Consider the following 26,521-nt stretch of genomic DNA (forward strand, 5'->3'; position numbering starts at 1 on the left):
TTAGGGAAAATATATGGAGTAAAAAAGTACGTTATTTTCATTAATAATGTAGTGAAGTAAAAGTTGTCAAAAAAATATAAATAGTAAAGTAAAGGTAACCCTGTAACGAGTGCGCTGGGAGTCGGGAAGCGAGTTTAGGGAGTGAATCATTTAATAAGTGAAAACATGACAGACATGAAAGTGAAACAGAAACAACGACGCCTGGGGAACCAAAGGGAGTGACATATTTGGCAGGTAATCAAGGAGGTGATGGAGTCCAGGTGAGTGTCATTATGTGCTGATGCGCGTAACGATGGTGACAGGTGTGCGCCATAACGAGCAGCCTGGTGACCGAGAGGCCGGAGAGAGAGCACACGTGACAACCCCAAAAAACGACTTAAGTTTTACTTTAAAGTATTTTTACAGACAAACTGTTGACAACACAACACAATAACCACATAAGTAGGCCAAAATCTCTCTTACAAGTCATACGCTTTTGAGGGATAAAATTCCTTTACAAATACAGGTAAATGTGGTGAATTTACAATTTGAAGTCTCCAATGTTCAGACATAATTTGAGTGTTTCTCAACCATGTTTAAGATAGTATAGTAAAATCTTCCATAAACTCTCTGACAAATGAATTTGCATATTATATCATGAATGACCGGAGTAATGATAGAATGAGGTGTTTTACCATATGCTGAAACTGTATTTGTACAATAAAGCGTGAAAACTAGTAGTGTACGGTATTATACCTTGTTAATAGCCAAGTTATTACTGCCCTCTAGTGCCCAGAAGATGTGACAGCAACAGAGGCTAAAACCATCACAGATCTCTAGGCTACACATTATCACAATGTATGGTGACAATGGCATGGAAGTCATGAGATGTTGATAAATGTGAACACCAATACATCTCTAGAGCATAGAATATACTAGATGATCTCATTTAAATACATTTCAAACCACTGGGGATGATGAAAAACTATATATTGAGATTTTGAGTCAAAACTGAGAATATGAACAGGGACATTTTTGATGACATTCTATATACAGAGAACTGTCCAAACGGAATTCCAGTAAGATATTAAATAAAACAATCCGAACAATGACAGTGACACACACAAGAGTCCCATTGGATATCCAAATACAGTCCATGAAATGGATTCATAATAGAAATCATGATTCACATTCAGATTTGGAGATCTGACATGATAAAGTCTTACATTGTGGCAGAGGGTGTCAGTGAAAGGCTTTGTCGTGTGGGTAAGAATGTCACCCAAATTGGACAAATGTTCTATCCCAAATGTAGCCTACGCTGTATTCCATCAAAGCATACAGTTGGGATTATAATAAAATTGGGATTATAATTCAGAATTATAATTCTATAGTTCCATTCTGAAGTGGCAGAACAGCCTATGTAACCCCTGGATATACAGATGTAGACTGTACTGGATTGATCAGTGCTCAGAGCATTCTATTTCATTTCCAGTCCAGTAATAAAGAATAAATTATAATTCACAATTGAAAAAACACCCCTGTCTACTCAGTACCAAAAATTACTACCAACCTCAACTAGGCTAGGCTAAAGTCCTATATCTCTGGAGCATAAATTAACCTGTTTGCCCATGAGATGATTTAAAAAAAAATAATAATAATAATAAACACTGGGAACATATTTTCTAAAATCAATTGGGTAATATAGTGCCACTGCGCGTCAAAACATCGGGAAATGGAAAGGGCCCCAGTTATTCGAGTGGCCCGTGCTGAGGGTCCCAATCTACCCTTTCATTGAAGAGGGCGCCGTTTTCTCCGCAGAATTTCACCATGCTGACGTTCTGTACAATCATGTGATGAAGCTCTGGTCCTTCCCAGAGTTCAATGTGCGCTGTTTGCCCCTCCCCATCTATTCTGCTCTGTCTATCTCAATGTGCTATTCCCGGAGAAAAAGGGGAAAATAATACCTTCAATAATTGGTTATTCCCGTGTTTAATCTCCCACGACCAGCCCAGGAGGGAACTGCCGTCATAGTGGAATGTGTTATTACAATCCGCGTTATATTTATGAATGTATATGCACATGTAAGCTCTACCTACCATTCGAATTCAAAAGAAATGTGCAAGAAACTGGAAACATTCGAAGGATTTTTGTATTTTCTTCATGTTTAGAAGAATCAGAACCCATTTAAGAATGTGTTGGGGACTATCAAAGCGCTATTAGGAACCTTGCTGATGTGAGTAGGGGTACACATTTCAGCAACAAAAGAAAAGACAGAGAAGGCCCTTTGGATTGAGAAAAAAAACCAGCAAAGAACAGCCATCACAGAAACGGGAAAAATCAGGAAAATTCTATTATTTCGGGGATCTAAACTGAAAATCGGACTCACAGTTTAGATCGAGGATCATCTTGTGGATATAAAAGGAGTTGAATGAAGACGGAAGCAATGGAAATATTACACATGTAGTTCGTTAAGTGTAGCCTTAATATAGTTTTATTTATCTAGTTTATCTATAGGCTATGCGTAGAGAAATGCCGTTTTAAGGAAATACACAGAAAATACGCCTTTCCCCAAAATATGTTTATTATAACTTTTGCCAAAAAGATCCATGTCATTGTACAGCCGAGTTTCTGTGTCATGCCGAGTTTGGGTCCCTGTCACAGGCAACAGTGAGACGTGAGACCCGGGCTGTTCGTGAGATGAAAATAAGCTATTTATCCCCTCCTCAATTGAATGTGAAAGAGGTAAAAGCCTCAATCAACCTTAACATCTGTGGATGGTCATCAATATCGGTATATAAAAACTATATGTGAAGAAGGAAAACCCTAACAGAATTGACCAAGTGAGAGGGCGGCCTGGGTGTCGTCATCAACAGTCTCCTACCCTCTGACAGCAAGATCTACTGAAAATACGCATTATGTACACATAATTACAAGCGCGGTAGGACAACGTTTTAAAACGGATTAGTTCGACGTAACACTAAACAACAAGACTGTATACATGTCGTTAATATTATTCCCAATTCCGTGGGTCAACAGAGGGATCTAGAATAGTTTGTTTATTTATTTTTTTCACATTCCCCCTCCCCTGGACCCTATTTCTTGCGGGAAGATGGGTTGTTTGGGCAACAGCAAGACTGAAGATCAGCGAAATGAGGAGAAGTCACAAAGAGAAGCAAACAAAAAGATAGAGAAACAACTTCAGAAGGACAAACAGATATATAGAGCAACTCACAGGCTACTACTTTTGGGTAAGTTTGTTGAAGGAAATCTGATGTGTTGTAGGCAAGGCCTCATTGGCAACATTGTTTCTATTCCTATATGGCACACTATTTGATGTTGTGATATAGGATATTGTTGTCTCTGTAGGCCTTCCTCTTACACTCTAGTCTCATTGAACTTTTTCATATGTGACATGGTTGCTGGTATGACGTTTAAGTTGGGTATCAGTTAGACTTGATTCTCTAACATAATTGAAGTCTACTTATTGTTACATTGTTATTGTTTCTTCACATTTGATACATTTAGTCTTGAGCCTGTGTGATTGTAACAGCTCGTGCCTAATCTACATCAAACATGGGTGTTGAGGCTCTGCATGTGTGTTGTGGGTTTGTTTTCAGAACTACTAGCTGCTTGACAACTTTCAAATTCATAGGCCCACCTTTAAATATACAGGCCTATGTGTGAATTAATGAATGGTGAACATTTCTACCACTGACACTTCTGTACTCATGGTACTGTTATCATGTAAAAGCAGTCAAAATGTCCTCTCTTAATTCTAATATTTTATTAGAATTTGCCTGATGCCTAGTGTATTGAATGACATAGCGGTATTTCTGTTGGAGAGGAAGTTGTGGTAACTAGAGAAAGCGGAACAGAACTCACATTTAACCATAACAAAAGCTTTATTACAATGCTGCTTTAGATATAGCACTGTGCTCTTTGCACTTCTATATGATATGACACGTTTTGTTGTGTGTGCCATTGGCAAGTTGTCAGATGTTGGCCTATTTGTGAGTAAGAATTTTGTTGGACAGTGTTGATGGAGAAACATCCGACCATGAACCAACCATGATAAGCTCGTAACATTTGAGATCACTGCTATGAGAAAGAAGATTTTCACTTTCATCATTACAGTCATCTATTTGATTTGACAATGACGTGTGTATTGTTGACACCTTTATGCTTGATTCACACTATAGGTTCAAACCAAGCTGTACTGAGCTAGCCTACTTATGCATCCACCACGAGAACTGTGCTGGAAAGAACGGTGTGAAAAGACAATATCAGAGCCAACACAGTCCAGTTTAGGTTGCCCCTATAGTGTGAATCAGGCATTCGAATGGATCTGTGATGAAGAACTTCCTTAGTTATTTTCACACGGGGATGTCCACACACCTAAACTAGCCAATTGAAAATAAATCAGACTTGATAGGTTTTACGTGTTACTTTGTGTTACCATTACATCCCTGGTTATAAGTGAAGCTGGTAATACTATTGTATTAGTAGATTTCAACAGGTTGATATTGCACCCATTCATTTACATCTTACTGTATGTGTGGATTCACCAAACCTCCCACTATTGAAGTTGTTTGACTCGGACAGAGGTGATCTTAAGCTCAAGGTAGAAGTTGCCCCTTACCACATCAGTTTATCAAACTTAAATCCTGACCTTAACCAACTGGAAGATAAAACTATATCTGACCCATAGAGAGAGAGGCCTCATCGTTGTATCCGTGCCATTATGGCGTCGTTGACGGCATGGGCAGTGCCATTGAAGCTATATACATTTAGAAGTTGTCAATTTCTTCTTCACTATTAACTGATGCCTCTTGATGACCTGGTTACACATAACAGGGACACCAGGAGGAATCAGCCAATGAAGTTGGAAGTTCCACCCAACTGACCATATTAAAATGGTGGAAGCCCTCAATGGCGCTGCCCATGCTAAAAAGGCCTTTTGGCCACTAGAGGCCTCTTAACATTCTCTATGATCTGACCCTAGATCAGAGGTTAAGGGCAACTTCCTCCAAATCCTGGCCTCTACTGGTGCTGAGTGAGACCTCGGTCAAGTGGCATAATAACCCATTTCAATTAGAATAATTCCTAATGTTTATTTCACAGGTTTGAAGTGCTGAACTATAACTTTGAACGTGTCTCTCTTTACAATAATTTTTTTTTGTAGATGACTTCTGAGCATCACATTCCAAAAGGCCGTCTCTGTTGGCTGTCAGGGTAGGGCATTTCTTAATACTCCATGAAATAATTCGAACCATCTCTTCCCCCCCACCCACAGGGGCTGGTGAGTCAGGGAAGAGCACCATAGTGAAACAGATGCGAATCCTCCATGTGAATGGCTTCAATGCAGAGTAAGTATGGTTTCCTTCTCCAGACTATGCTCTACAACTGTGAATATAGATCAGGCTTTGAGACTTTACAAGCAGAGTGATGGGGAGTAATCTCAAAGGAACCAAAATGTATTGGTCTTGCAATACCTGAATTGTAGAAAACACATTAGATTCACCTGTGCACAGCACATGATGAGAGGCTAGTAACAATTGATGGTATCCCTCAGTTCAATAGCCACTATAATGTACTGTCTAGGTGTCTCGCCTAGTTTTTACTGTGAAGTCTTAGATTTCGATTTAAGAATTATTAGTCTGATTGTATGGACAGATGTAAAGATGAGGATTTAAACTTCCTTCAGAAACAAATACTGTGGGGTTCAAGGCCCTGGTGCGTTGGTTGGTGAAGGGTGCTTCAAGGCCCTGGTGCATTGGTTGGTGACGGGTGCTTCAAGGCCCTAGTGCATTGGTTGGTGACAGGTGCTTCAAGGCCCTAGTGCATTGGTTGGTGACGGGTGCTTCAAGGCCCTAGTGCATTGGTTGGTGACGGGTGCTTCAAGGCCCTAGTGCATTGTTTGGTGACGGGTGCTTCAAGGCCCTAGTGCATTGTTTGGTGACAGGTGCTTCAAGGCCCTAGTGCATTGTTTGGTGACAGGTGCTTCAAGGCCCTAGTGCATTGTTTGGTGACAGGTGCTTCAAGGCCCTAGTGCATTGGTTGGTGACAGGTGCTTCAAGGCCTTAGTGCATTGTTTGGTGACAGGTGCTTCAAGGCCTTAGTGCATTGTTTGGTGACAGGTGCTTCAAGGCCCTAGTGCATTGGTTGGTGACGGGTGCTTCAAGGCCCTAGTGCATTGTTTGGTGACGGGTGCTTCAAGGCCCTAGTGCATTGGTTGGTGACGGGTGCTTCAAGGCCCTAGTGCATTGTTTGGGTGACGGGTGCTTCAAGGCCCTAGTGCATTGTTTGGTGACGGGTGCTTCAAGGCCCTAGTGCATTGTTTGGTGACGGGTGCTTCAAGGCCCTAGTGCATTGTTTGGTGACGGGTGCTTCAAGGCCCTAGTGCATTGTTTGGTGATGGGTGCTTCAAGGCCCTTTGGCGTTGTTTGGTGACGGGTGCTTCAAGGCCCTTTGGCGTTGTTAGGAGATCGGTGCTTCAAGGCCCTGGTGTGTTGGTTGTTGGAGGTTTAGGCTCAGGCGAGTAGGTTGGTTGGGGGTTTAGGCCTGAATCTGGTGTTGGTCCAGGAATCTGTGCATTGGTGGGTTATGGTTTAATCTCCAGTTTGTGAGGTTAGGTTTGGAGGTTCAGGCACTGGTTGGGTGTGAGTGGCTTGTGTTAGACAAGCACATCAGCATCTAAGGCCCCCAGCTGTGTGTGACCCATCTCGTGACTCTACAACACTTACAACTGCAGCGCTCTATCTTGTGTGTGTGAATATGCTCAGACTCATCACATGGTCACATCCTAGACATTTCAGACATTCATTGATTAGTTGGTTGTGTCTGTGTGATAATTTAGCTGTACTGTGTATCTCTTAAACTTAAGGATTGCATTAGCAAATGGATGCAGGGCAGTGTGTCTGACTTCTCAGCAATGTTTTTTAGTCAGTCCTGGAGGAACATATACTGTACAAGGAAAAGGAAGATAAGGAATTGCTGGAGGTTTTTGGTAGATTCCCTAAATCCTGAAGTATGTTGTTTTTGCATTCAGTAACGTCCATTGATAAGGTTCCAGGCCTTTGTGAAACACTGGACCAATTATATTTTATCTTCTTAGATTAGGAAAGGATATACAGTGCCTTGCGAAAGTATTCGGCCCCCTTGAACTTTGCGACCTTTTGCCACATTTCAGGCTTCAAACATAAAGATATAAAACTGTATTTTTTTGTGAAGAATCAACAACAAGTGGGACACTTCATGAAGTGGAACAACATTTATTGGATATTTCAAACTTTTTTAACAAATCAAAAACTGAAAAATTGGGCGTGCAAAATTATTCAGTCCCCTTAAGTTAATACTCTGTAGCACCACCTTTTGCTGCGATTAGAGCTGTAAGTCGCTTGGGGTATGTCTTTATCAGTTTTGCACATCGAGAGACTGAAATTTTTTCCCATTCCTCCTTGCAAAACAGCTCGAGCTCAGTGAGGTTGGATGGAGAGCATTTGTGAACAGCAGTTTTCAGTTCTTTCCACAGATTCTCGATTGGATTCAGGTCTGGACTTTGACTTGGCCATTCTAACACCTGGAGATGTTTATTTTTGAACCATTCCATTGTAGAGTTTGCTTTATGTTTTGGATCATTGTCTTGTTGGAAGACAAATCTCCGTCCCAGTCTCAGGTCTTTTGCAGACTCCATCAGGTTTTCTTCCAGAATGGTCCTGTATTTGGCTCCATCCATCTTCCCATCAATTTTAACCATCTTCCCTGTCCCTGCTGAAGAAAAGCAGGCCCAAACCTTGATGCTGCCACCACCATGTTTGACAGTGGAGATGGTTTGTTCAGGGTGATGAGCTGTGTTGCTTTTACGCCAAACATAACGTTTTGCATTGTTGCCAAAAAGTTCAATTTTGGTTTCATCTGACCAGAGCACCTTCTTCCACCTGTTTGGTGTGTCTCCCAGGTGGCTTGTGGTAAACTTTAAATGACACTTTTTATGGATATCTTTAAGAAATGGCTTTCTTCTTGCCACTCTTCCATAAAGGCCAGATTTGTGCAATATACGACTGATTGTTGTCCTATGGACAGAGTCTCCCACCTCAGCTGTTGATCTCTGCAGTTCATCCAGAGTGATCATGGGCCTCTTGGCTGCATCTCTGATCAGGCTTCTCCTTGTATGAGCTGAAAGTTTAGAGGGACGGCCAGGTCTTGGTAGATTTGCAGTGGTCTGATACTCCTTCCATTTCAATATTATCGCTTGCACAGTGCTCCTTGGGATGTTTAAAGCTTGGGAAATCTTTTTGTATCCAAATCCGGCTTTAAACTTCTTCACAATAGTATCTCGGACCTGCCTGGTGTGTTCCTTGTTCTTCATGATGCTCTCTGCGCTTTTAACGGACCTCTGAGACTATCACAGTGCAGGTGCATTTATACGAAGACTTGATTACACACAGGTGGATTGTATTTATCATCATTAGTAATTTAGGTCAACATTGGATCATTCAGAGATCCTAACTGAACTTCTGGAGAGAGTTTGCTGCACTGAAAGTAAAGGGGCTGAATAATTTTGCACGCCCAATTTTTCAGTTTTTGATTTGTTAAAAAAGTTTGAAATATCCAATAAATGTTGTTCCACTTCATGATTGTGTCCCACTTGTTGTTGATTCTTCACAAAAAAATACAGTTTTATATCTTTATGTTTGAAGCCTTGAAATGTGGCAAAAGGTCGCAAAGTTCAAGGGGGCCGAATACTTTCGCAAGGCACTGTATATCATCACACATGCTTTCTTCATATACAGTGGGGCAAAAAAGTATTTAGTCAGCCACCAATTGTGCAAGTTCTCCCACTTAAAAATATGAGAGAGGCCTGTCATTTTCATCATAGGTACACTTCAACTATGACAGATAAAATGAGGGGAAAAAATCCAGAAAATCACATTGTAGGATTTTTAATGAATTTATTTGCAAATTATGGTGGGAAATAAGTATTTGGTCAATAACAAAAGTTTATCTCAATACGTTATATACACTTTGTTGGCAATGACAGAGGTCAAACTTTTTCTCTAAGTCTTCACAAGGTTTTTACACACTGTTGCTGGTATTTTGGCCCATTCCTCCATGCAGATCTCCTCTAGAGCAGTGATGTTTTGGGGCTGTTGCTGGGCAACACAGACTTTCAACTCCCTCCAAAGATTTTCTATGGGGTTGAGATCTGGAGACTGGCTAGGCCACTTCAGGACCTTGAAATGCTTCTTACGAAGCCACTCCTCCATTGCCCGGGCGGTGTGTTTGGGATCATTGTCATGCTGAAAGACCCAGCCACGTTTCATCGTCAATGCCCTTGCTGATGGAAGGAGGTCTTCACTCAAAATCTCACGATACATGGCCCCATTCATTCTTTCCTTTACACGGATCAGTCATCCTGGTCCCTTTGCAGAAAAACAGCCCCAAAGCATGATGTTTCCACCCCCATGCTTCACAGTAGGTATGGTGTTCTTTGGATGCAACTCAGCATTCTTTGTCCTCCAAACATGACGAGTTGAGTTTTTACCAAAAAGTTCTATTTTGGTTTCATCTGACCATGTGACATTCTCCCAATCTTCTTCTGGATCATCCAAATGTTCTATAGCAAACTTCAGATGGGCCTGGACATGTACTGGCTTAAGCAGGGGTACACGTCTGGCACTGCAGGATTTGAGTCCCTGGCGGCATAATGTGGTACTGATGGTAGGCTTTGTTACTTTGGTCCCAGCTCTCTGCAGGTCATTCACTAGGTCCCTCCGTGTGGTTCTGGGATTTTTGCTCACCGTTCTTGTGATCATTTTGACCCCACGGGGTGAGATCTTGAGTGGAGCCCCAGATCGTGGGAGATTATCAGTGGTCTTGTATGTCTTCCATTTCCTAATAATTGCTCCCATAGTTGATTTCTTCAAACCAAGCTGCTTACCTATTGCAGATTCAGTCTTCCCAGCCTGGTGCAGGTCTACAATTTTGTTTCTGGTGTCCTTTGACAGCTCTTTGGTCTTGGCCATAGTGGAGTTTGGAGTGTGACTGTTTGAGGTTGTGGACAGGTGTCTTTTATACTGATAACAAGTTCAAACAGGTGCCATTAATACAGGTAACAAGTGGAGGACAGAGGAGCCTCTTAAAGAAGAAGTTACAGGTCTGTGAGAGACAGAAATCTTGCTTGTTTGTAGGTGACCAAATACTTATTTTCCACCATAATTTGCAAATAAATTCATTAAAAATCCTACAATGTGATTTTCTGGATTTTTTTTCTTCTCATTTTGTCTGTCATAGTTGAAGTGTACCTATGATGAAAATGACAGGCCTCTCTTATATTTTTAAGTGGGAGAACTTACACAATTGGTGGCTGACTAAATACTTTTCTGCCCCACTGTGTGGGTGTGTGGGTGTGTGGGTGGGTGTGTGGGTGGGTGGGTGGATAATATATAGAAATATATATAGATATTGCGTATTCTCTCTCCACACACACACATGTACACACACACAATCACATACAAGTGCGCACACACACTACTTTGTAAGAACCATGTGATTTAAAAAACAAAGTGACTATCTTGTTGAAAATGAAAGCAGGGCCTTCTCAATCTACCTCAAGCCAATAAACTAGAGGCTGTGTCTGTGTGGGATACAAGCCCTCCTGCTGGCTGTTTCCTATTCTGTCATTATTTTTCTTTCCATTTCTCTCTCTTTCTATTGATGTACCTCATTCTCTGACACACATTGACTCTCTTACTCTACTTAAATGCAGTTTGTGTTCTTGGGATAAACTAAACATCAGTGGCAGTGTTCAACTTAGTGAAATGTTTCCCGCTACAAAATACATCTCTCTTTGCATTATCTGAATCAGAAAAAAGATTTGGAGACAGTTGGAGGACACTCACTGTTGCTTCCCGTAGCCTACAGTTTGGCACACTCCACCTTTGCTTGTTAAACTCCATTGCATTTGACTTGATAGCTGATACTGTCGTCTACTGATGGGTTGTTGCAGCTCAGTTACTACTCTTTAAGGTGGGATGATGTTTGACGTCTGATTATTTGTAGTTATCATGGCAGGTAGAGCATTTTCATTAAAGTCCAATGTAGGCACTGGGAGACTGGGACCTGTTAAAGATATGAGTTTCACATAGTTGAAGATGTATGTGTCACAGTCATAAACATTGTCAGGTTCAGAAGGAATGATAGGAATGATATTGGGAAATTGTGCATGTATGCCAGCTGTTGGACAATTATCTACATACATGTTTGTTTTTTGTTTGCTGTATCATCAGCATATCTGTTGTGTATGTCAATGATATTTAAAAAAAAAATAATAATAAATTACAACATGGATGATTGAGTTTGAGCTTTTTGTTTTTTTGCAGAGAGAAGAAGCAGAAAATTCATGATATCAAGAATAATATTAAAGAAGCTATTGAGGTGAGTATTTGGTTTGAATCTTTGTTCATGTCTCTGTAGGTAGATACTATGGAGAATAACAGCTAAGAATAACAGCTAAGCATGAATCATTAATATTTTATCATAGAATATTTTATACCCCAAGACAATCCTGTGTTGTCACTTGATTTGTATTGAATGTGTTTGTTTGTGTCGCTCTTTAGACCATAGTAGCAGCTATGAGTACACTGACGCCTCCCGTTCAGCTCGCCAATCAACACAACCAATACCGAATCCAATACGTCCTCAACCTAGTCAATCAGAAGGACTTTGAATTCACATCTGTGAGTATGACAATGTTTCTACCACACACACAAATCATTATAGATAGACATTGTCTTTGCATTAACATATGTTAGAGCCAGATCAATATGATTTGAGGGGACAAAACGTACCGATAACTAGATATCTGCCAATATACTGTTTGACGCGCCGGGGAAATTAAAAAGTAAAATTTTTACACATGGAATTCTCAGAAATTGCCATCTAAGACAGCAATTGGTCAAGAAAATATGCTTCAAATGTTCATTTCCTACATTGTAAAATTAATGATACTTACTGAGAATGGCCGCAAGTGCTCAGGTAAGCATGAGAGTCCCTTTTTTCATCATATTTATTTAATATCGGTTGAATTATCGGCCGATACTGATATGCCGATTTTTAATATTAGTGAACCAATATATCGGTTGAACTCTAATGTATGTACACACCTGTGTGAGTGAGCATTTGTACAGTACCAGGAAAAAGTTTGGACACACCTACTCATTCAAGAGTTTTTCTTTATTTTAACTATTTCCTACATTGTAAAATAATATTGAAGACATCAAAATATATGGAATCATGTAATAACCAAAAAAGTGTTAAACAAATGAAAATACATTTTAGATTTTAGATTCTTCAAAGTAGCCACCCTTTGCCTTGATGACAGCTTTGCAACTCTTGGCATTCTCTCAACCAGCTTCATGAGGAATGCATTTCCAACAGTCTTGAAGGAGTTCCCCCATATGCTGAGCACTTGTTGGCTGCTTTTCCTTCACTCTGCGGTCTGACTCTTCCCAAACCATCTCAATTTGGTTGAGGTCGGGTGATTGTGGTGGCCAGGTCATCTGATTGTAACGTAGATGCTGGGAGTCAAGAAGCAGGTGCATGTGGTAAATTTAATTTAACAAGAAACATGGAATGATACAACGTAGGAGTAGCATCTAGACATGAATTACAGAAAACAATACTGCCTGGGGAAAGAACCTAAGTGAGTGCCAGATAAAGGGGAGGTAATGAGTGAAGTAATGGAGTCCAGGTGTGCCTAGTGATGAAGCGCAGGTGCGCATAATGATGAATACCAGGTGTGCGTGATGATGGTTCCCAGCACTGCTGGTTAGTAAACCAGCGACGTCGAACGCCGGAGGGGAGGAGCAGGAATAGATGTGACACTGATACAGCACTCCATCATTCTCCTTGGTCAAATAGCCATTACACAGCCTGGAGGTGTGTTTTTGGTCATTGTCCTGTTGAAAAACAAATGATAGTCCCACTAAGTGCAAACCAGATGGGAATGGTGTATCGCTGCAGAATGCTGTGGTAGCCATGCTGGTTAAGTGTGTCTTGAATTCTAAATAAATCTCTGACCGTGTCACCAGCAAAGCACCACCACAACATCACACCTCCTCCTCCATGCTTCACGGTGGGAACCACACATGTGAAGATCATCCGTTCAACTACTCTGCGTCTCACAAAGACACAGTTGTTAGAACCAAAAATCTCAAATTTGGACTCGGACCAAAGGACAGATTTCCACAGGTCTAATCGTCCATTTCTTGTGTTTCTTGTCCCAAGCAAGTCTCTTCTTATTATTGGTGTCCTTTTAGTAGTGGTTTCTTTGCAGCAATTTGACCATGAAGGCCTGATTCACACAGTCTCCTCTGAACAGTTGATGTTGAGATTTGTCTGTTACTTGAACTCCATATGACACATTTATTTGAGCTGCAATCTGAGGTGCAGTTAACTCTAATGAACGTATCCTCTGCAGCAAGAGGTAACTCTGGGTCTTCCTTTCCTGTGGCAGTCCTCATGAGAGCCAGTTTCATCAAAGCACTTGATGGTTTTTGCGACTGCACTTGAAACTTTCAAAGCTCTTTAAATTTTCCAGATTGACTGACTACATGTCTTTAAGTAATGATGGACTGTTGTTTCTCTTTGCTTATTTGAGCTGTTCTTGCCAAATAGGGCTATCTTCTGTATACCACCCAACCCTACTTTGTCATAACACAACTGATTGGCTCAAACGCATTAAGAAGGAAAGAAATTCCACAAATGAACTTTTAATAAGGCACACCTGTTAACTGAAATGCATTCCAGGTGACTACCTCATGAAGCTGGTTGAGAGAATGCCAAGAGTGTGCAAAGCTGCCAAGGCGAAGGGTGGCTACGTTGAAGAATCTCAAATATAAAATATATTTTGATTTGTTTAGCACTTTTTTGGTTACTACATGATTCCATATGTGTTATTTCGTAGTATTGATGTCTTCACCATTGTTCTACAATGTAGAAAATAGTAAAAATAAAGGAAAACCCTGGAATGATTAGGTGTGTCCAAACTTTTGACTGGTACTGTATATGTTCCCTTTGGAATGACCATCCAGTAGTCTCTGTTGCAGGTGCAAGCCTCATGGTACTAGTATCTCTGTGGGTTGTGGTACAGTATAGTAATTGATGGGGCGGCAGGTAGCCTAGTGGTTAGAGCGTTGGACAAGTAACCGAAAGGTTGCAGATCGAATCCCTGAGCTGACAAGGTAAAACTCTGTCGTTCTGCTCTTGAACAAGGCCGTTAACCCACTGTTCCTAGGCCGTCATTGAAAATAGTTCTTAACTGACTTGCCTAGTTAAATAAAGGTAAAATAAAATGCCAAATTAGCGAGTAGGGCCTCTGCGATGCCTGTTAGCTAATTGACTGCCCTGAGGGAAGGCCTGGAGGTCTCCGAGTACCACTGGTTTACACTGATTGTGCCTGTAACACCATTAAATACCTCTCTCTGGTACCCACATGTTTTTGTGTCACACTGGGATGCCCATCTGAACAACAGGGTGCTTGCTGGTAGTTGTCAGGCTGTTAGGACTTGGCTGGGAGGGACATAGGACTCTATTCAAGCTAAGCAGGTACCAAGTTTCTGGATAAACATAATCCATTGAATCTATAATGGATTTATAAGTGCATCCAATAACTTTGTTTTATATTGATCACAAAAACCTTGTTAATGTTTTTTTTTTATTGAATAGGGCCCATAGTGTCCTAGAGATAATTCTAGAACAGATGACATGTTGTCACTCAACAAAATGAAAACATATTTTTAGCTGTTATTATGCTTTAATTTAGATCCCCTTATGAGTCTTTGGCTGAAAGAATATTAACTATTACAGTTGAATAGTTGCTTCTCTATCATTGCGCGGTTGACTGTCATTGAAGATTGCCATGTCCTTTTTCTGGGCCTAGCACACCTGCCATAACATCTCTCTCTCTCTGAGTTTGGGTGTGTAGGCCTACATGTGAAAGGGATATGATTGACTGCTGTCTTGCTCTGTGGTTTTTGAATGTCTGCGATTTCGTTCCTAATGGAGGAGAGTTGAATGACTCGAAGGTCAGACAGTGTAATACTGTTGGCAAAGCCTCCCTCCCTCTCTCTCCCTGCTTCCTCTCTGGCACCCCCCAGGGCTGAGGGGGAACCGGTTCTACTGGTCACCTAATCTCAGAGTACAGGTAGAAAAAACAGACGGTGAGGAAAAGGAAAAGGTGTGGGACGTTTGTATGGATATCTATGGTCTGGGCTGTTCATGTCATGTTTAAATGCGTTGTTGTGGGATTTGTTTTCTGCTGATTAATCGACTGATTAGAATGGTTTCGGCCCATTGCCGACCTCTGCTTTATAGGTTGTTATTCTTAACGCCACTAAAATGTAAATTTGTCTCAAATTCAAAGCTACCCGGCTCCTCACTTCCTTATCCTGTCTCTGGCTACATGATGCTTTTGTAGTGGAGTTGACCATAGTTAGAATACCAGAGGGGACATTCCCATTCAGATGCATTTTACATAGCACATGATCATGTGCAGAACGTAATAGATGGTTGTTTATTAACCATGAAAAGGCAACCAGTTGCTTTAAAAAACAAATACTTAAAGCAAGATCAAACTCCCTGTGATATGCTTAGCAAAACAACACAAGCCTTTGTGTATTTGAAAAAAGGCCATACCAAAGGATGAAATGGAAATGAATATGGAAAAAACTAAGATCAGACAAGCCAGTGAGCAGAGAGAAACAATCTAGCATTGAGTTGTAGCCCCAAAGGATTCTGGGTCGGCTGCTGTAATGCAATGAGCAGTTCCTAGAGAGCCGTTTTTATTTTTTTTCTTAAGCGCATGACTGATGATAAAGGAGGACTCTGTTACTAAGACACATGATGAGGGCTCTTTTTTATGGAGTGGATGAAGGGATTTGTATAACTCTTCATGTAACCCAAGCCAGCCGAACGGTGGGACAAATATATAGGACAGCAAACCTAAATGTAATGGAAGTGTGTGCAGATGCATTGTTCCACAAAGGTCCAGTTGTCCAGAAGATGTTGTTTTATACATGACAGGGTTTCTTGTTTCATGCTCCAAATGGAAGGCGATGGAGGGAGATGATGAGTATATCTGCCTTTCTATGTGATTTTTTTTTTAGCCCTTTGGATGTTGTCCATGGGGTGGTCACTCTGGTCCTTTAATAAGCTATGTGGACATTCCCACTTTATGCAACAGATATCAAACAAGGAAGTAACAGATTGGCCTTTAGATATGCCAGTTGACTGGAATCATGACACCCGCACAGCTTTTGTTTGCTCAATGAATGTAATGAAATATGATTCATTCAATGTTATGAGATTTTGACATGATTATGAGTCAACTGACCCTCCCTAGCCTGTCGACCATATGTCCTCTTTATTTCTCCTCATTAAAGGAAATTTTGAAAAGGTTGTAAAAACATGCCTTGTTTTTTCATTATTTTTTTCATATTTAAAGGCACATTCTTTAATTTCATCAACCTTACCGTGCCACTTTGTTTTTTCTTATATTGAAACTCCCCTTGGTAGTTACCCTCACTGGCCACAGAACCTGTGGAAATCCACACCTGTCAATAAATGCTAGATCCCTAATAGGTGTGCTGCCCCATTGGAATGTAAAAAAAGATGTGGCACATCAGTGCCCTCAATCATGACATGGATGATGGGCAGTGTCCTCCTTTTCTACTTGCTTTAATTTAGTCGATGTATTGTTATTGTACCATGTGAATTAATTGCATCCTCTTTCTCTCTTCCACTGCCCCTCTTCTTTCATTCACTCTCTCTCCTTATATCTCTCTCTCTCTCAGGAGTTTTATGAAAATGCAAAGACTCTCTGGCAGGATGAGGGCGTGAGGGCGTGTTTTGAGAGATCCAATGAGTACCAGCTGATCGACTGTGCGCAGTAGTAAGTATGCACTGCACTGCACCGCCGAGAGGGGACCAACTGTCTTGAATAGCTACAGTGCCCTTGTACAGGCCTGTGTTGTTGGAAACAAACACTCTAAGCCAACGATTAGGGGCACACATGGGACTGTAGTTCAAGGCTGGCATGCTCAGATTTAGCAGGCGGATAAAATACCAGCTAAAGTTTGTAAACCCCAAATCTAAAATGTATTTAATCTCATCAAAACTTTATTGTAAAAAGCAATTTCCTAGAGAGACCCATTCTGATTTTCAATGGCAAGATAACAGGCAAGTATTCTGCCTGAAAATTATGTGTGGTAGTGGAGCTCTGTGTCATGGAAGTCATCTTGAGCTCATGCTCTTCCTCCGCAGCTCCTCATCGTGTCTGTGCACACACACAACAGTATGACATCACCAGAGCTTTCTGCATCAACACTGCCACCTCTGGCTATGTGTCTCTCTCTTTCACTCTCTCGCTCTCTCTCCTCACTTTCTTTCTCTTGCTCTCTTTCTATCTCTCTGGCACGCTGTCCCTCGTACTCTCTCGCACCACACTCTCTCGCACACATTCTCTTCCTCTCCTTCTCTTCCTCTGCTTTTTTTTCCAACTGTTGTGTGGCTCCGCTTCTGTGATGTAGGATATTTGCAGCAACGGGGACCAAAAATGGTAGGTCCTGAGTCATAAAAAGGGAGAGAGAGAGATTTCACCCACGGTTGGATGGGTGGAGGGGAACAGGGGAGGAGGGGGAAGTAAACCACAGTGACTGGAGCCTCAAAGTCTGTTATAGTGGTATTTGATTTGAGCTGATTGTATAAAAAAAGCATATTGTGCTAAGGTTTGAAGAGGGCTGTTTATTTGATTGTGTTACTTAACAGTCTAGGTCAACCCCTTCAGGTAGTTCAGATGGTCCAGTCTTTTGTTCCCTCCCTCTCTCTCACTCTTTCCCACTCCCTCTCTCAATACCTCTCTCCTGCTCTCTCCCTCCCACTTCCTCTCTCCCAGTCCATCTTTCTCAATCTCTTGCTCCCTCATTTTTTCTCTGGTTCTCTCCCTCTTTTTCTTTCTCCCCTCTCAGGCCCTACTCCAGTCACACAAGATTTTGAGTTGATAGTCTATTTATAGAGCCTGTGGTTCTGTCTCCATGGTAACCATGGTGGAGGCCAGGGCACTAGGGAGCTATTTTTGAATCTGCTCTGTAATGTCAGACTACTCTTTCTCTCTCCCCCTCTCTCTCTTTCACACACACATGCACACACTTTCTGTCTTTCTCACCATTTCCTTCCTACCTATCACCCTCCCTCTCTTTCTTCCATCTCTCTCTACGCCTTTCCTACCTTAATCTCTATCACCCTCCCACTCTCTCTCTATCCTTCCCACTCACTCTAATACACTCATTCAATCTCCCAGTGCCAGAGACTAATTTAGAGATGTGTATATGTCTGTTTGGGTTCAGGCTGATGGGCTAGGTCAGGTTTGTGAGTGTGAACCCTTGTGAAAGGAGAGTTTACAGTTCTAACTTTTACAACATTCTTCAGTAATGTGTAGGAAAGGAAAAGTAAGAGTTCATCTCCCCACCTGTGTTCTTCTGAAGTCTGCATAGTTATCTCTGGCCATCTTTGTTGCCATAACAAAGAATGGTAAATGCACCTGAGCGCATACACACTCACATAATCTCTGTGTGTTTCTCCTAGTCCCTTTGTCTCTCCCAGTGAGTGCCGACTCATTCCTGCCATGTCTTACCTGTACTTAGACCTGTCACATTTCACCCCTCTGTGTTACATTCCTGGTTATCCAGAGGCTCGGCATTCCTCTGTGTTCAGTATGCTTGGGAGACCGGCATTCAGCTGTCACACACTGTTGGTACAGTTTGTGGCGTTCAGTTGTATTAGACACTCTGTAGGTACTGTTTAAACCCAAGTAAAACAGCTGTAAACTATATTAAGACAAGAACACCTGCTCTTTCCATGACAGACTGACCAGGTGAATCCACATGAAAGCTATGATCCATTATTGATGTGACTTGTTAAATCCACTTCAATCAGTGTAGTTGACGGGGAGGAGACCGGTTAAATAAGGTTGTTTTTTTTTTACCTTGAGACAATTGAAACTTGGATTCTGTATGTGTGTTGAGTTTTTCCACACTCAACAGTTTTCTGTGTGTATCAAGAATGGTCCACAACACAAAGGATATCCAGCCAAATGCTTCCCACAACTTTGGGAAATATTGGAGTCAGCATGGGTGCAACTCAATATTAGGAAAGGTGTTCCTAATGTTTGGTATACTCAGTGTATGTCATGGAATTGGACATTAGTCTCAAAGTCAGTATGACTCCAGAACGATTGCTATTCCTCTCAGCTCTAAGTGTCTGTACCAATGATGTCTATGTTGATGTTTCTCTCAACCGCCTTGTTCCTGGACGGACACTGGTCCCTGGGATGTTACTAACTGGCTGCTTATTTAGTTAGCTGAGTCACTTGTCAAGTCTTAGAAAGAAACTAAGTCGTCCTCCAAAGAGGAAGGAGCGATGGCTTACCATAGGTCAGTCCCTCCCTGCTACAAAACAGTTGGCGACACACAGGGGTATATAATTCTATTGAGCTTAGTGGTCTCTACCTGTCCACAAACCAAGACAAGCTCACCATCATGCTTTTTCACTGCCCCTGCTGACTGAATTCAGCCATTTTGTCCTGTCCTGGCCATCCTTCTAAATCTGTTTTTTTTTTTCTCTCCTCAGCTTTCTAGACAAGATTGACATTGTGAAACGGAGTGACTACACTCCCACTGATCAGGTGACTTTCCGTAGTCTCAATGCCACCATCATCAGAGGCCCAGGATACATCTCAAATGGCACCCTATCCCCTCTATAGTGCACTACTTTTGTCCAACGTCCTCCATTTGATACACAATCCCTACTGTCCTCCATCAACTTCCTTTCATAATATTGATGAAATATAACAGATGAATGACTCCCGTCTTTCTCTCAGGACCTACTGAGATGCAGAGTGCTCACCTCTGGGATCTTTGAGACCAGATTTCAGGTGGACAAAGTCAATTTTCAGTGAGTATAACCCAGGATTATCTTCCGATTTGGTTATTAGTACTATACCTGAAGATCAACCTCCAACTCAGTCATTTAGACGTGTATGAGTCCACACAGTGCAACTTACATGTGATTCATTACTACGCCACAAGGTCGTAGCGTGTGGTATATTTATCGCACTGACATCTCTTCTACAGCATGTTTGACGTTGGTGGTCAAAGGGATGAACGTCGGAAATGGATCCAGTGCTTTAACGGTAACATTTGTGTTGCCATTTTATCTGGCCAACCCAATAGAGAATCACTCACAAACACAATTCGTTCTCATTGATACTTTTTGGGGGGTTCTAGACGGGTCCTCCATAGTCTGTAGCCCTGTTCCACTACAGGTTTCCTGTATTTTATCCCCTTTTGCTTTTTCTGCCATTACTGTGTGTTTCGGCCTTAGCCTTAAAGCTAATTGCCTTTTGATTGTGCCATTGATTTCGCTTAACAAAACCAGGTTGTCTGAGTCCCTCCTCCCTCTGTCTTCCTCACAGATGTAACAGCCATTATTTTCGTGGTGGCCAGTAGCAGCTACAACATGGTGATCCGGGAGGACAATCAGACCAACCGTTTGCAGGAGGCTCTAAATCTATTCAAGAACATCTGGAACAACAGGTGACACAAGCACAACCCATGACACCCCCTCCCCACAAATATTTATGGAATCAATGGAGTTTTATTCTATTCCTCTGTTTTATTGAAATACTCTCATCATAATAATGTACAATTTGCTAGCCGTAAATGACCACTGACAGCTTGTTACCAGTGTATTTAGCCTGTTGTTACCAGTGTATTTAGCCTGTTGTTACCAGTGTATTTAGCCAGCCTCTCTGTGTGTGGGTTTCTATTTTTAGGTGGCTGCGGACCATTTCTGTCATCCTATTCCTCAACAAACAGGACCTGCTAGCAGAGAAGGTGTTGGCTGGGAAATCAAAAATTGAAGAGTACTTCCCAGAGTTTGCACGCTACACCACACCGGATGATGGTGAGAAGTTGTCACACTTGACTGGATGTTTACTGTACACACACACACGGTGCGCACACATCGACACACACGGTGCGCACACACAGTGCTTCTGCTTTTTACCACGGTAGATGGCTCTTGAATGTTCTTTCCTGTGGCTGATAAGTAATCATCATAGCGATTAGTGACACTGAAAATGTGTGATGGTGTACTAGAATCAAATCATAACACTCATCAGTCACTTGCTATTCTATAGCAACACCAGAACTAGGGGAGGATCCACGCGTCACGAGGGCAAAGTACTTCATACGAGATGAGTTCCTGGTAAGTGCAGAAATACAATGTTTCCCCTGCTAATGTTATATAGAATCTTATGGTATTGATTACAAAATAGGATCCAATCAAAACCAAAGATGCCAAATGAGATGACTTGCTTGTATTGGATATGTTAGCATTGTCTTCATGTTAGATTTGTTATTGAGTCAAGTGGATAATGTCCTGATGGTTGTAGTATTTGTGTTTCACTGTGTGATTTCAGAGGATCAGCACAGCCAGCGGAGACGGCAGGCACTATTGTTACCCCCATTTTACCTGCGCCGTTGACACGGAAAACATCCGCCGGGTCTTCAATGACTGTCGGGACATCATTCAGAGGATGCACCTTCGGCAGTACGAGCTCTTGTGATGGGAGGGGGCTGCAACACAGACTCTGAACCTCCACCTCCGGTCTCTCCCTGACCCCCCTGAAACCCACCCCTGTCGACCTGCTCCTAACTCGGTGTACTCTTGGGGACTCCTGAAGTCAAACTAGATATGAGCTACAGAGTAACCTGGAAAGACTATTGAAATACTGCAAAACACAGAATACATCCAAGCCAGATCAGCTGAACTCCACTGCACTTTAGCACTGTGCTCAGGACTCGAACCCATTTCACCACACACACAAGCGTATACACGCTGACATAACACCGAACTCTCTCTTTTTCACACCATTAGTTTATATTTTGAGACACACACACTTAGACACACTTGCTCTCAAATGTACCCTCCGATAACTGCTTGCTGTTCTGAAAAAGGACACGCTTCTACTCGACTACATGGTCCTGGACTCGGTGAGCTCAGACTCTTAGCTGCTTACTGTCTGCAGCCACAGATTGACTGGCTCAGTGCTTTCAATGACTTCACAGCCAAGATACCTACTAGGAGCAACATTGATGACTGACAATAAACCAGAGAAGCATCGTGGTGGGCAGGGCATGGGGGGAGGGGAATATCTGTCAATTTGGTGGAGCTTGGACACCATGACGCTCACAGGATTGTCACATGACTTTGCCTTGTTTGTACAGCAGCGGGAGGAAAAAGGCCAACGTTCACAGAACTCAACGGAGTGCAAAAAACATATACAGTACCATATAAGTGAATAGAAGTCCGATCAGCCCTGTTTCTGTCTCCAGTTGTTTTGTCTGTGTAAACTTTTGTGCCATTGTGCCCCCCTCTCTCTTTCATCACCCCTCCTCCCTGTCCACTCTCTTAACCTCACCTCATACCCTGCACTGTTACTTTACTGGCAATGCTCTTTGTTTTATTTTTAAAGAAAAAAGCAATCCTGAAATTTAAAAAAAAAGGAAAAAAAAAGAGGAAGAAGATAATGATATGGGATTCTATTCTTTACTCATGTGGTCAACCCCCCTCCACCCCCTCCTTCCAAGGCTATTTGTATGTCTGTCTTTACTTTACTGCTGAACTATTATTCTTGTACAGACTGTAAAATGTATTATTTTGTACAACTTTATTGAAAAAATAGAAGATCCCTGTGCCTTGATCACGACTGTACGTGTATAATGAGCTAAAGTCGGTGTTATACTGCGCTGTATAGCTTGGCCAGTTTCTCCCATCTATCCAGGGAAGGAGGACAACCATTCGTAGATTAGATTTTTTTTTCTCTCCCCCAACTCTCCTTTATGATTTAAATGCTTATTTTTGGATCCATATACCAAAAGAAAGATAAATATATGAAATGTTTATGGATTTTTAAAAGTATTTTATTAGAATCAAAGACACATTGTACACTTGATATAGTGTGCGTATTGCTAGAACTGAAATCCTTTTCAATTAGGTTTTGTTCAGGTTTTATTTCATTAGTGACTTCTGCAAACAACATTTTGAAGGGTGAGTGTTTATTTACCATTTTTAGCTTTAAGGTAAAGGGTGATGGAAAAATATCCAAATGCAAAACATTGCTTGTTTCTACATGAATATTTTCTTTTGCTAAAGAAAACAACCATCAAAAAATGGTATTGTTTTGGGGTCCTTCCTAGTGTTCCACAACAGAGGCAGACTGTACAGTATTACATTTTCACTTCAGTGCCCTAGTTTTCATGTATTATGTACATCAAACATGGGTTTCTACTTTCAGAAGAGGAGCTCTGCAAAATAAAGTTGTTTTGGTGCAGACAGCAAGAGGCCTGTCCTTACACACAATCACAACGGCAAGGACAAACCTCCACCAGATAAAACCACATCTCATTCACCTGCCTCTAGCCCTGTGTTGAGTCATGTCCACCGTCCTTATACAGCTCTTCATCTCCTCATACAGTGCCCTATACTGTTACTTCACTACTTTTAACCTTTTATCATCACTTATATTCTACTTTTGATTGAATCTATAGCATGCATCATGACTGTATTCAATTCAGTCTGTTGTTTTCCAACCAAGGCGATGTATTTTCTCATTTAACCCAGACACAGGCATTCTACTTCACCACATAGCTTTTTTTGTACACGTACAAACAGTTGTGGTTTATGTTATTAGTGCGTAGATCTCTGGGGTATTTGTCTTTTGCATTTTGGTCTTGACCTACACCATGACAATTGTTGCTGAATGTCTTTCTCTTGTCAGGAATGTAGCTTAGGGGAGTACAAGAGAATAAGAACTGCAGTATTTGAATGTGGATGGGAATGCAAAAGACTCAAGTATGAGTCAACGGGTCAAAGGAAGTAAGAGGAAAGGGGAGGCAGGATTGTGATGAAAAGGGCGGAGTGCTGTTGGAAACAGGGTTTCTTCAGCCCAACATGAATGTCCCTTTACACTGTTCAGTGCCATGCTCCCTGAACGCGAGGAGAGAACGGCCAATGACACAACTGAGCAGAACGTGTCTTATTTAACTTGATGGAAAAGAGTCTTCTCATTGATATTGAGCCAGATCTACAGGTTGGTTGCCCTAGGAACTGTAATTGTGTTATCTATGGCCTGAATGATTGTCATTGCTTGCTATTCCTGGTGACTGTGAGGGCTGGGTTCATAGTCTGTGATGCTCTGTGACATCAGAATAGCTTATGTCACTGTTGTGTGGGTATTGAACATGGAGGCTTCCACAATTTAAGGTTTGATTGCTATGACGTCATTCCCCCCCCCCATGTTCTTGTTCCTCATATACAGCTGAATGCTATACCACTTTTTACCACTAGGTGCTGACAACTTTATGTCAGAATAATACAGTCCTGTCTCCATAAGAATGATAATTTAAAGTTGTTCTAGCAAACATTCATATTTGAACCAGATTACATCTGTTAAGTAATAAGGATTATTATCAGTATAATATTTTCTGTCTGAGTTATTCTGACTGGAAATAAACAGGTCAAATGTTGAAGGAGGGTCCAACGTTTAGTCATGCAGGGATTTGGTAAAACCTTGGTCCTGTAGAACTCAGCTGTGTTAGCAGGCTTATGAGGTATTGCTCAAGGATTACACATTCAATCTTCATAAATAAACCCATAAAACTTTAGATAAACTAACTAAGACTAAATCTAGCATCCACAAAATACTGTTTGTGTGGCTACAGGCCCACACACACACTCATATACAAATTCCATCCCAGAAATAATGCAAAACATTCTAAACACCCAAAGGCTGTACTTTGCTTAGTTCTCCTTACACAATAAATATAAGAGTAGGCAAATGCATTTAATTCATGATTATGATTATGCTATATGTGCTTTTTCCATCTATAATAATTGTGCTTTCTGCTATTTTAATGATTTACTTGTTTAAAACTGTATACAATGATTGTGGTTAGCCTTCATGTTATAATGGTCTGAAGCGCCATTGCAGTTTTTATGTAGTGTTCACAGCTCAATTCTCCATCCAGCCGCCCACAATCCAAGCCCCTCAGGCGACACAAAGACATGGATTTTAAATACAGACAGTGGAAACCAAGTCAAGAGAGAACACTCCATCAACTAGTAACGAGATGGTCCCTTTTGAAAAGACTAATATTTACTGATGCATTTAAAACACAGGAGGGAAGGAAAAAACTATTCAGGTTTTTCCATGTAGAGTAAACACTACAGTGCATACGGAAATTATTTAGACACCTTGACTTTTTCCACATTTTATTAGGTTACAGCCTTATTTTAAAATGGATTAAATTAACTTTTTACTCATCAATCCACATACAATAACCCATAAAGAAAAAAGTGAAACTGTTTTTTAGACATTTTTGCAAGAAAAAAAAAAGAAATACCTTATTTGCCTGAAGAATTATCCGTAGCGCTTTGAGACAGGATTGTGTTGAAGCACAGTTCTGGGGAAGGGTACCAAAACATTTCTGCTGCATTGAAGTTTCCCAAGAACAGGGTGCCCTCCATCATTCTTAAATGGAAGAAGTTTGGAACACCAAGACTCTTCATAGAGCTGGCCGCCCGGCCAAACTGAGAAATCGGGAGAGGGAGCTTTTGTTCAAGGAGGTGACCAAGAACCCGATGGTCACTCTGACAGAGCTCCAGAGTTCCTCTGTGGAGATGGGAAAACCTTCCAGAAGGACAACCATCTCTGCAGTACTCCACCAATCAGACCTTTATGGTAGAGTGGCCAGAGGGAAGCTACACGTCAGTAAAAGGCAGCCTGCTTGGAGTTTGCCAAAAGGCACCTAAAGACTCAGACCATGAGAAACAAGATTTGCTGTTCTGATGACTCAAAGATTGAACTCTTTGGCCTGAATGCCAAGCGTCATGTCTGGAGGAAACCGGGCACAATCCGTACGGTGAAGCATGGTGGTGGCAGCATCATGCTGTGGAGATGTTTTTCAGCAGCAGGGACTGGGAGAGTAGTCAGGATCGAGGGAAAGATGAACGGAGATCAGCGAGATCCTTGATGAAAACCTGCTCCAGAGTACTTAGGACCTTAGACTGGGGCGAAGGTTCACCTTCCAACAGGACAACGACTCTAAGCACACAGCCAGAGCCGGGACTTCACCCCGATCGAACATCCCTGGCGAAACCTGAAAATAGATGTCCAGCGACACTCCACATCCAACCTGAATGAGCTTGAGAGGATCCGCAGAGAAGAATGGGAGAAACTCCCCAAATACAGGTGTGCCAAGCTTGTAGCATCATATCCAAGAAGACTCAAGACTGTAATTGCTGCCAAAGGTGCTTCAAGATAGTACTGAGTAAGGGTCTAAATACTTACACTACCTGTCAATTATTTTTATTTTTATTTTTTTAAATATATTTTTTACTATTTTCTAGTAAATTGTAAAAT

At 41.5% G+C, this 26,521-nt stretch overlaps 1 protein-coding gene across 1 annotated transcript; it reads left to right on the forward strand.

Moving 5' to 3' along the window:
• The first annotated feature begins 1,881 nt into the window (after positions 1-1,881).
• On the forward strand, positions 1,882-23,435 carry LOC135528042 (guanine nucleotide-binding protein G(s) subunit alpha-like). Its single transcript, XM_064956807.1, has 12 exons — positions 1,882-3,227; positions 5,273-5,345; positions 11,361-11,415; positions 11,598-11,717; positions 16,833-16,930; positions 19,666-19,720; positions 19,916-19,989; positions 20,169-20,227; positions 20,510-20,630; positions 20,870-21,000; positions 21,236-21,303; positions 21,518-23,435. Exons 1-12 carry the CDS (start codon positions 3,089-3,091, stop codon positions 21,662-21,664), a joined length of 1,140 nt encoding a protein of 379 aa, XP_064812879.1. The 5' UTR covers positions 1,882-3,088; the 3' UTR covers positions 21,665-23,435.
• The last annotated feature ends 3,086 nt before the right edge of the window (positions 23,436-26,521 follow it).

Source organism: Oncorhynchus masou, chromosome 33 (genome assembly GCF_036934945.1).
Source record: "Oncorhynchus masou masou isolate Uvic2021 chromosome 33, UVic_Omas_1.1, whole genome shotgun sequence".
In the NCBI taxonomy this organism is placed as follows: Eukaryota; Metazoa; Chordata; class Actinopteri; order Salmoniformes; family Salmonidae; genus Oncorhynchus; species Oncorhynchus masou.